This window comes from Mycetomoellerius zeteki, unplaced genomic scaffold (genome assembly GCF_001594055.1).
Source record: "Mycetomoellerius zeteki isolate Tzet28-1 unplaced genomic scaffold, Tzet1.0 scaffold535, whole genome shotgun sequence".
In the NCBI taxonomy this organism is placed as follows: domain Eukaryota; kingdom Metazoa; phylum Arthropoda; class Insecta; order Hymenoptera; family Formicidae; genus Mycetomoellerius; species Mycetomoellerius zeteki.
The window spans coordinates 174,402-186,664 of record NW_017257540.1 but is presented as its reverse complement, the minus strand read 5'-3'; the positions used below and the strand labels follow the sequence as shown (position 1 = coordinate 186,664).

Here is a 12,263-nt window from a genome sequence, read left to right as displayed (position 1 = left end):
CGGCCCCTAGAGGTCGTGGTCGCCCCGCCATAAGCCCGGAACATGTGGGTCAATTTACTGAGGAGGCTTGACGTAAAAAAGACCTCAAGAGAAAGGCGAGGCAGTTGCAAACCGCGCCTTTATCGTTGACCCCGGCAAAACTCTATCCTCTAGGAAGAATCAGAGGAGAATTGAGGACGCCCTCGGACTCAAAATCGAATTTGAGGAACAGTCCTCACAACAAGTGGCAGCAGCCTCGATCGAGGTGATCTCGCTGATCGTGAAGTGACCATGGAGGTGGATACTAGGCCCCCCTCCATTCCTCCACTAGAGAGTGAGGGCAGTCTGGAGCCTCTTCCAGAGGCATGGAGGCCCTCGTTAGGTCGATATAAGGTCGGCCCCATAAAAGTTGCACCTAACGGACTCGGCGCAGCATGGGTGAGGTGCATTGTTGCCGCTGCCAAACGCGCGGTGGACGCCGGCCGCATCCGCGTAGGATGGGTCAGTGCGCGGGTAGACTTGTTGCCCTTAGGCAACTTCAATGTTACAAGTGTCTGCGCGCTGGCCACGTCTAGCAGAGTTGCAGCAGCCAGATAGACCGATCTGGCTGCTGTTACTGTGCGGGGAATAGGGCCATGAAGCCCGCAGCTGCACGGCATAAGCAAAGTGCCCTGCGTGCAGCGAAGCGGGTAGGCCCGATAGCCATCGCATCGAAGCCGGCGTCGCATGTGCGAATGAGGAGGCGGCGCAAGACACCACTGCCCGTAGTCCCTTTTATGCAGAAGGCTCAACAGCAGCTCCAGTCGACGGGGGCTGCTGCGCCCAAGGGGTCACTCACTAAAGTGAGGGAGGAAAACAAGACCACCCTCAATAAGCGGGTCACGGGGGATGAACCGCTGACGATGGAGGTCTGCGACGATGTCGCGGACCCGTCACCGGTGCATTCAACCTAAGTCCCATATTACAGGCAAACCTGGGTTACGCTTTCGTGGGGCAGAATATACGAGGGCAATAAGTTCATAGAAAATCTATCAGAGGGCACTCGCAGTGTCATGTCACATTACTTTTTGACAAGTACCATCTTTCAGCTGATTACTGTCAAATTTTGAGCGGAATTCATCGCGTGGTTTCATTTCTGTAGACGAACAACCTTTGTATTTTTTGCAAAATGGAAAAAAACGAGTTTCGTGCAGTGATCAAACATCTACATATGAAAGGTTTAACGCCGAAAGAAATCAAAGCCGAGTTGGATAATGTCCACAGCACATCTACACCAGCATTTGCGACTGTATACAATTGGGTGAATGAATTTAAACGTGGTCGTACATCCACATGTGATGCACCTCGTTCAGGACATCCAATTGAGGCTGCTACGCCAGAAATCATCGATAAAGTCCACGATATCGTTTCGACTAATCGACGAGTGAAAGTGCGCGAGTTTGTTGAGGCCACAGGCATATCGCATGGCACAGTCAATTTTGCACAAACAATTGGGTATGAAAAAGCTATCGGCAAAATGATTGCCGCGTTTGCTCACTGTGGACCATGAGCGCGACCGCGTGACGATTTCAAAACCGATCGCCAAATTCAACGAATTCCGCTACGAATTGCTTCCCCATCCAGCATATTCGCCAGATTTAACCCCCTGCGATTGTTTCCAAACCTGAAGAAATGGTTCGGAAGAAAGAGATTCACCACCAGAGAGCAGCTCATCGCCGAAACAGAGGCTTATTTTGAAGGGTTGGACAAATCATATTATTCGGATGGCTTGAAAAAGTTGGAGAATCATTGGATCAAGTGTATCGAGCTGAAAGGAGACTATGTTGAGAAATAAAAATGAATAGATAAAAAAAAATATGTTTTACTATGTTTTTCTAAAAACTTATTGACTTGCCCTCGTATTTACCCAATGCCTCCGGGAGCGTGGCGCCGGGCTAGAGATTGTGGCAGACCCCTATCGAGTTCCAGAGGATAACCCCTCCTGGGCCAAAGATACGACGGGGCACAGTTCGCCGTAATAGCACAGTATAAGAAAGCACAGTAGGCTCACTCCCCAAAAAGACGTAGAGGAGAGTGATCTAAATCGGACCTACTTGCAGTATCTGCTCTCTATAAGGCGTAAATAAAGTCGTAAAATCGAAGCTGCCGTTGGAAAAATCATTTAATTTCTTTCATTTTTGCTTCAGATTGTTTTGACGTATCTCTCACCTGTGTTAAAATATAATGGAAAATGTAAAAACGCTCTTTCCAGTCCGATTTGGAACCGATGATTCCAAATCGGACCATCCCTGTGCCCTAACTCATATTTAAGGGGTAAAACACCCCTTTGAAAAAAAAACGGTATTTTTCTTTCGAGGCGAATATCGTCGGAAGTATAAAACATAGAAAAAAAATTTTTAAACAAAAGTTGTACGGTTAAAAAAATTTTTTTCTATTTTTTATACTTCCGATAATAGTCGCCTCGAAAGAAACATACCATTTTTTTTTTCAAAGGGTTGTTTCACCCTTAAACATGAATTAGCGCACGTATAAAAAAATACGTGTCTCTTAGATTTTCGTGTTTAACAACATACTTCATGGAAAATCAAATCGGTTCCGGACAGTTGTGAAACTTCCCTTGTTAGTATTGAGTAAAAACGAACAATTTGACAGTCAAAGATAAAAATTTTTTCGTAAAAAGAAATTACTGACTGTTTATATTATTAGAAATCAATAAAACTCAACTAATCTGAGTCTGATGACTCATGATATTTTACTGATTTAATTGCTTGGACCAGATCTGGTTAGCCTATACTACAATCAGGCCAATCACCAGTACTACAACCAGGCCTATCAGTTATTCACTGTACTGTCCGATTTGGACACGGGTCCTTTCGAACTTTGGAACAAATTTTATAATAAACCGCAAAAGTGATCACGAAATGCTTGATATTTTTGAATTCTACACTCTTTAATTATCTTAAATCAATTACTTTTCAAATTTTTAACACCTTTTAAATAATGATTTACAAGGATTTTCTTTTTTAAAAAAATTTTCACACGATGACTGAAAATATTTGAAGTCCTCTGCTATGTAGACGACACACTGATTTTGGCCGGTGGGGCGAATTAGGGTGGAGCAATCGCCATGGCCAATATCGCCGGTGCGCTCCATCGAGGCGATTGGCGGTGGCGCCCCAGAAAACAGAGGCGATCTTTATGCACGACGATGCATCTGGGGCGCCACCGGAGGCCCAAATTTGAGTAGGGACATTCCCCATCCAAATGGGGCCCAGCATGAAATATTTGGGCCTCAAACTGGACGGCAAATGAGAGTTCAGAGACCATTTTGAGTTCCTGGCTTCCAAGGCGGAGCGGCAGGCTGACGCCCTGACTGGCCTGATGCTGAATTTGGGCGGCCCGGGTTTCGGTGCGGCTTATGTACACGCACGTTGTCCTATGGAGGTTCCTACAATATTTATATTAAAAATTATTTCGCTTTCAGAAATTGTAGGCTCCTGTTTGTCAACTTTGATGATTTTTTTCATCTACGCAACAGTTGAATTGGCTTGATCTTAGTTAATTTTTTCTGAAAGGATTTTTCTTTTATCCAATGAAGAAATTTCTTTTTATGCTAAATACAAATTAAAACATCATTTATCAAAGCACTTAACGTGATGAGAAAAAATATCATTCCATATAGGCTTTCTTTATGGCTTCTTAATTTAAAAAAAAATCTTTTTTTTAATAATTTATTAACTTTTACTTGGATTCAAAGCATTTCAACAATAGGTTTATAAAAAGCTTTCTGAATTATTTATTATTTTATTCCTTGATTTAGAGTTTTTTAACTTTGACTTTTTATAATTAATTTTAATAACTTATTTATTCATTTTTAACTTAGAGTATTTTAATAACTGACATCAACTTACACGATGGGACTTAACACGATTCTCGCTGTCAAACGAGGATTTAAGTTATGATTTTTATATCTTGACATCAATCATCGCGGATATAGTGTTACCACTACCAACGGTTGCGACTGCTTTGTGAATAATGACATTGATTTCGTTCGACATATATTTTACGTACAAGAATAGGTTAATCGAATTAAATTGAAGAAGACTCTGTGAGTCGAAACGTATTTGTAATTATATTTGGTATGTTTTTTAATGTAGAAGTAATATTTTAATTTTAATATCTAAAGTTGCTCTTCTATTGGTCATCTCCGAAAGTTACTTTGTTATTTCAATCTTCTCAAATTCTTTCACTCTATCTGGAGAGTAAATTCCATCAACAAAACGCCAGATAAATGCGTTTCATAGCGCTTTTACAACGCTTTCCGAGCGCTTTGCAGACGCTGCTGTGTTTCGCGGGAAGTGCTATAAATGTGCTATAAAACTGCATTTATCCTGCGCTGATTACACTAGTCGACATCATTTTAGCCTTAAAGTAAACGAAGTTTTTCTGATAGATTTTGATGCGCTGATTACGAATCTGGCCGCGAAAATGTCGTATCACGTTTTTGAGATATTCTAACTTAAAGGTACAAAAAATGAGGTTTTTGGCCATTTTCAACGACTTATAAAATGTCTAACAATTTTTTTTCAGCATCCAGCCGAATGTTACATTAAAGTGTTATTCTTACCCTTTCCAACGCATATTCGATTGCTATAATCCAACTTTTTTTTGCTGAAATAGAGCAAATTGAATTTTTTATAATAATTTTAAAAAGAAGCGCCATAACGGTTAGAACGTTAAGATGTTGAACTATTGTAAATTCATTTAAATGAATTTTTTATGTTTTTTAACCTTTTGTGTCAGGGTTTTTTATATGTTTTTGTAACCGATTGTTTTGAAAATTTGTATCCGAGTGTTTTTCGGGTCGCTGATTACGAATCTGAAGATAGATTTTCAAAATTTAAAATGGCCGATCCAATATGGCGGACCAAAATCTCAAAATTTCTTCAATTTTTACGAAAATTTTCGTAAAATTGAAAAAATTTTGAGATTTTCATAGCAACCGAATATGCGTTGGAAAGGGTAAAAATAACACTTTAATGTGACATTCGGCTGGATGCTGAAAAAAAATTGTTAGACATTTTATAAGTCGTTGAAAATGGCCAAAAACCTCATTTTTTGCACCTTTAAGTTAGAATATCTCAAAAACTTGACATGATACGACATTTTTGCGGCCAGATTCGTAATCACCGCATCAAAATCTATCAGAAACAACTTCGTTTACTTTAAGGCCAAAAAAATATTGAATTTTTATCGACCAGTGTTATATGCGCTTTTACAGCGTTTTCTGAGCGCTTTGCAGGCTCTGTTGTGCTACGTGAAAAGTGGTGTAAATGTGCTATAAAACTGCATTTATTTCGCGCTGATTGTATGCGCTAATAGTGCGCTCTTCATAGTAGATTTTGAAAGCGCTTTTAAAGCGCTAAAAAACTGCTAGAGTCATGCACCTCCATTAGTGCTTTTTTAGCGATTTATAAGCGCTGCTGTGTTAAGTGGGAGTATTTTTCCACCTACTAGTGCCCCAGTGGCGTGAGTTAAAATTGTTCAAAAAATTTGAAAAAATCTGGTATTTCTTTGAGATATTAAACCATTTTAGGTAGTATCTTGATTAAATTTCAAAAATTGTTAATATAACAACTACCCTAATAATCATGAGTATGAATTACTCACCTGTTTCCCATCGACTATGATCTGCTCTTATAAGATCAATTTTATTGAATAAATTTTCTTTAAGTTCTTTCATATTATCTGAATCAGGAAATCTGCCAGCAATACCAGAAATAACGATTTCCTCACCGGAATCAATATCGTTCCACGATCTACATGTTTCTTTGTCATCCATGATTTTTATATACTTGGGTAATCTAGAAAAATATTATGTACATTTATTTCATGCAAGGTTAAGTATAAGTTTGTTTTTCTTCCAACTGAGTTAAGTTAAAGTTAATTATATATATATATATACCCATAAAATTAATTTATTTCTATTAAAAGTTGCGTAAACGAAAAACTTACAAGGGAAGTTTCACAACTGTCCGGAACCGATTTGATTCTCCATGAAATATGTTGTTAAATACGAAAATCTAAGAGACACATATTTTTTTATACGTGTGCTAACTCATGTTTAAGGGGTGAAACACCCCTTTGAAAAAAAAACGGTATGTTTCTTTCGAGGCGACTATCGTCGGAAGTATAAAAAATAGAAAAAAATTTTTTTAACCGTACAACTTTTGTTTGAAAATTTTTTTCTATGTTTTATACTTCCGACGATATTCGCCTCAAAAGAAAAATACTATTTTTTTTTCAAAGGGGTGTTTTACCCCTTAAATATGAATTAGGGCACGTATAAAAAAATATGTGTCTCTTAGATTTTCATGTTTAACAATATATTTCATGGAGAATCAAATTAGTTCCGGACAATTATGAAACTTCCCTTGTTAGTCAAAATTGCGCGCACACGTTAAGATTTTTTATAGATTTTAACTGAATTAAAATTTAAAATAGAATTAATTTTATCATTTATATTAAAATTGAATATAATTTTTTTAAATTACGCTATTTTATACAAAAGAGAAGCAAAGAAAAACTATCGACTAAATTTAATGTATCATTTATAATATAAGTTTATATAAATTATCGAAGAAATATGTTATTTTTTTTGCTATCGAATAATTCCAGTATTTACGCTGCACGGGCGTTTATGCCGTAGAACTCACAAAAAGTAGGAGTGAAAGTAATTTGCGTGCAATCATTTTATTAAATGTCTTTACGTTATATTAGTACTGTTATGATTTTAATTTTTTTTGTTGATATTAATAAAATTACTGTCAGGTGTATCAATATAGTAAGTGGCGCAATTATACATATACTATGACCCACATAAAATAATTAGAATAGTAAAAAATGGAGTAATGCAAATACAAATGCTTAACGTTTTTTATATATTTGTTCAGCTGTTTGTCTTATATTGTATGTATAATATATCCTCCCTGTATCGGATATATGACATTTTTATAGCGGGCGAGATTTATGACCAATGAATATTATATTACTGTAAAAACAGGCGTGTTATCAAGTGTGTTAAAACAATACACAATTCACTAATTTGATGTGTTTAAACAACACAATTGCAGCTATAAATGTATTGAAACGACACAGGAAATATATTAATCTACACACGCGCGCGCGAATTCTGTGTTACAATGAATAATACACTTCATGCGTATTAACACCGCAACTCAATAAATTGAATGCATATAATGCATGGGCGCCATTTTGCGGAGAGTGTATGGAGTATTCCACACGTCAGAATTTTTCATGTGTGGAATTCCACACATGAACAATTTTTTTAAATAACTAGCAAAAATTGAGCAAAAATAGTTGATACGATTACGATAACCGTGACCCCTCAAGATGAAAGTGATTTTCGGAAGCAATCTTAGCAAGGAACACGAGAAAAATAGTAAAAAAATTCTCCAACCATTAGATTCCAAAATAACTAACAATTAAACGGGGAAAAAATGGGATGGATTTCGCTTCGCGTAGAAAGTCGTGCACCCCGTAGCAGCTCTGACGAAAATAAGAAACTTTATAAAGCGTTGACAACCGTTTAATGACGATTTTTTGAGAATTTTTACGCTTTCAAACTTTATAAGAACGCTTATAAAACACCATTGGGTTTAAATACTTTCAGAACGCTTATAAAATACAGTATATATCATTTCATTAAAGTTCTGTAATGTTAAAGCAACGCTTTTCAGAGGACGCTCAGTAAACGTTGATGCACCTTCCTGCAGAGAGTTCACTGTCAGACTTTTCAAACATTTATCAAATGCTTTTCTCAATACCGTAAGACAAGCATTTTCCTTCCGTTCAGCAAACTCTGTTCCAACGTGGCGAATTAGTGAATTGCAGTAAACATTTTCTAAGGCGTTTACGCAAACGGCTTAAAGATGCCCAAAAAACGTTTTTCTCAACTCCATAACGCAAGCGTTTTTCCTCCGTTTAGCAAACATTCTTCTACATGTCCAATTTTTAAGCAGTGCACAACATCACCACTAGAGGGACACAGCAAAGTTTAATTTCTCGTATTTAAAAAACCACATTGAATAGGATAAAAGGCGCAGTATGATGAGACTTCTCAGTGCAAAATTTTATTCTTTTTTTTGATAAAATGTCTGCGTTCAGCAGACTCAACACTTAAACTGAACGCTCACAAACGCTTTTTACGCTATTTCTAATGACAAAACGCCTAATGAGTAAACGCCTGTTAAATGTTTAACAGTTGCACGCAGTTCTGAATGGTGGAGCAAACGTCTATTAAACGCTATACACAAAACCTATAAACATTTTAAACAACTGTCAGTAAACGTTTGACGTCAAGTAAATGCTATGTAAACGCTTCAAAATGCTGTAAATAAATGCATTCCAAACGTTGCAATGTTGCAATTTCCGCTTTATGAACACTCTAATGACCGTTTCTAAACTCTCAACAAACTTCCGCAAATGCTCATGTAAACGTTAAACAAACGTTTATGAAACTTCTCATTTCGTCAGGGTCTTTCTATAAGTAGCTGTACATCCCACCCCTGTGGAATTTATTGCAAAAATAGAAGGATTACAAAAAGGTTTTTAATGTAAAAATATGAATATTTCGTATTCCAAATATTTTTTTTTATAGTAGTAGATAGTTTTTATTGGTATAGAGTTAATTTACCTTCAACATAGCAAATAATACTTAAAGTAAGTTTTTTTTAGCTACAGCGTATATACCGAAGTTATCCTATATTTTATATGGAAATATGCATTTTTTTCTTTTATTGTGAAAATCGAATAATAATGTTAAAAGATTACATAGAAGAATTACGTATGAAATTTAGATTGAAATAGTAATTATTAAGTAGATATTAGTAATTATAAAATAATCTATATTGTACGCGTTATTTAAATAAAATTTTGATTAACAGAAATAGTTCTATTCAATAAAATATCTTCTTTCTCCTTTTTTTTTTAATTCAAGAGAAATGCAAGTAGCCATACACTACTATCACGCTCATTACAATCATTGAATTTTTTAAATGTTTAAAATTATTGTATAGGAAGAGAATGTTCACGTTCAAAAATAAAAAAAAAATTAACTTTGAAAAAATTAATAGAGTATAATTAATGTGTTTTACAACATAAAAAGTTGAAATTAAAAATTAACTTATTTAAAGTTAACTTAATTATCTAAAAGTTATTAATTTTTGAAGTTTATCATGTAACTTTTAACTTTTTTATTACTTTCCAACCTTTACTTTGTATATTTGTTATATTATTTTGTATACTTTAACTTTTATTCGAACTGTGCACCGAAATATTTCCGGACTAAACACAATTAAACCACTATAGTAAATTTCGCGAATTATATTTCAAAGATATTAATATGCTGAAAAACTATAATTAAACTTATTGCGAAAATTTACTATAGTGGTTTAATTGTGTTTAGTCCGGAAATCTTTCGGTGCACAGTTCGTTAGACTACAATTGTGGTATATATGTCAAGTACATATATATCATATTTAGTGATTCAAGATTGAATTATTTAAAAGCATTTTAAGATCTAGCTTCGACCGTATAGGGCTCTTATTTATCGGTTGTGTTTTATATTCATGATCGATTATACCTGATATTGATAATTACTGTAGTGCTGTTTATGTTGCAGATGAAAAATGACTGAGCTCTTTAATAACAAACCGCTATTTATATTAACGTCACCTCTTACAATATAGATTGTATAATCAATATAGATGATATAATCCGATTTCGTTATCATCTTATCTACATCGCTGATTAAAAATTTTAGACTATTAATTGAAAATGTCTATTGTATACATAAAAATGCAACTTATGAATTATAATCTAACGCGTTGTTACGTCTCCCATGTAGTACAGCAGCGCTTAAAAAGCGCTAAAAAAGCGCTTCTGCGGGTGCAATTAATTTTCAGATTTGATTTGCGTTGAAAGTCCGACAACCATATCGGCACGCAATTATAATTTCTGAAATTAATTCATTTAAATGAATTTACAATAGTTCAACATCTTAACGTTCTGACCGTTATGGCGCTTCTTAATTTAAAAAATTAAATTTAATGTAAAATGTCGAATAAAAATTTAGTTTTAATTGTGTAACAAGTATATCTATTAAAGGACCCCGCAGTTTTCTTATGGGAAAGTACTTTCGGTCAAAATGGCTGAAAATTTAGTATGTGATAGTTTATGGTATCATAATCAAAAGTCTCAATGGGCACGTGGTCTTAAAATCAACAGGTTCTGAGATATTGGAGCTCAAAAGTCGATATGGCCTCATTTCGATTATTATGAAAAGTAACATGTTGCTACATTGCCTTTTAATATACAGTATAAATATTTCATTGGTATATAAAAAACATGAAAAATGTTTTCATTGTCTAGAATATATGTTTATTAAATATTTTTATATACATGAATAGTAATATAAACATGTATTATACGTTTTATATAATATTATAGTCATTTTTCGATTTTTTTAAATGTTTCTCATCTTCATAACGCATGTCTATACAATATCAACTAATTACTTTGAAAAAGGCAAATTATAAAATATTAACTTGTAACAAACCGCGGTTTTAGAAACATTGTTTGCAAAATTTATTACAGATAAATCGATTGCTTTTAAAAAAATAGTTTGTGAAATATTTGTCAGAAACAAATCAACTATCTTGAATAAAAAATGGAAAAAATATATTAAAAATAAAAATAATTTTTTTAAAAATGTTCATTTACTTTTAGTAAATCAAAGCCTTGAAAAAGACAGATTGAAGTAGAAGCCGCTACCCAACCGATAAATAAAAATCTGGCAGCGTACTGACAGTGAAAATGAAGAATTATAAGTGTTTTACGTAATTATTTATGGATTTAAGAGATTTATTTAATTATATATTATTATTATGGTTTAGGGTTTATGGGTGTATAATTTATGGGTACATATGCACGCTACAGGTATTCCAAAATGTGAAATGATTTCAGCAAAATTTTTCTATAGGCGTTGTGTGTGTATGATATTTTATAATTATTATATATTACTTACCGCCAAAATTAGTCGAGACACTCATATTTATAAATTTAGGTAATTTATAAAATTTTCAATAAATTTATTTTTTAGTTATTTTATTATCAAATAAAATTTTTTGAAATGCCCGGAAATAATTGTATACGAGTATATAATTATATAAAATGTAATTTTAAATATTATTAATTGTATATAAAAAAAAAATAGACATATTATATATATAGTTTTACATATAATTATATTCAATATTTTTATATATAAAATATGTCTACTTATATATATACAATTATATAAAATTGTATGTAATCTTATATAATTTTATATAAAACATTCTTTCCCGGAATAATATCTACAAAACCTCGATGTTTCTGCGCTAAAAAAGCGCTTTTGAATCGCTTCTGAAGTACAAGCACTTTTAAAGCACTTTTCATGCGCATAATCATTTTTTGATCAATATGATCTGAAATCTGCTAAGTTATTCATATGCTATAAAACCGCATAACTGACAGCAGTTTTGGTGGTGCGATTTGAAGAGTGCTTCGAAAGCGCTTTCCATGCGCTGCTGTGCTACGTAGGAAGTCTGTAATTTGATGCTTACTGTAAAATCGGGCAAATGATATACGATTTTAATCAGTGTTCCCAGGTGATCATGTGGATGACATAGATTATATTTGTAATATTCTTATATGCATAAAAGTTGCAATTGAATATTCCTCTTACACTTGGGAATAAGATGACAGTAATTACAAAACACAATTTTTCCTGCTTGAAACCGTCATTAAAACGATTTTATGAATTAAAATTTTGGATGCTTTATAAAATTCGAAATATTTTAAATTAATGAAATGCTATTTAAACGAATAAATGTTTGTCCAACTTACTTCCTGAGTTACTCTCTTTGATATTTCCTCAATTTATGTTTTATCATACCTTTATATGTTTATATAGCTTAATCTCTCGATTATGGACTGTAAATAATTAAAATATGCAAGTTTATATTGTATCGCATTATTTAATTGTTTGTAACATCTTCTCCCATAAGAGGTAGCATTTTATCCATATATACGTATATAGGGGGAAGATGCCATTTGCAAGATATGATATATCAATTTTTTCTAATAATACGGAATATTAAACGTTAAATTTATAAATTTGTGTAAATAAGGAAAGGTCTTTAGATTATAAATAATATTTT

General features: G+C 33.7%; 1 protein-coding gene across 1 annotated transcript in view; it reads right to left on the bottom strand.

The window, feature by feature from the left end:
* LOC108727794 (fatty acid synthase) overlaps positions 1-9,664 on the bottom strand; it is a 48,040-nt gene extending 38,376 nt beyond the window's left edge. Inside the window, exons 1-2 of the mRNA XM_018456038.1 lie at positions 9,644-9,664; positions 5,650-5,843 (exon numbers count right to left, since the gene is read on the bottom strand). Of these exons, the coding sequence (XP_018311540.1) occupies positions 5,650-5,821 (172 nt within the window). The 5' untranslated portion in view covers positions 5,822-5,843; positions 9,644-9,664. The remainder of the gene's footprint in view (positions 1-5,649; positions 5,844-9,643) is intronic.
* Between the last annotated feature and the right edge of the window lie 2,599 nt (positions 9,665-12,263).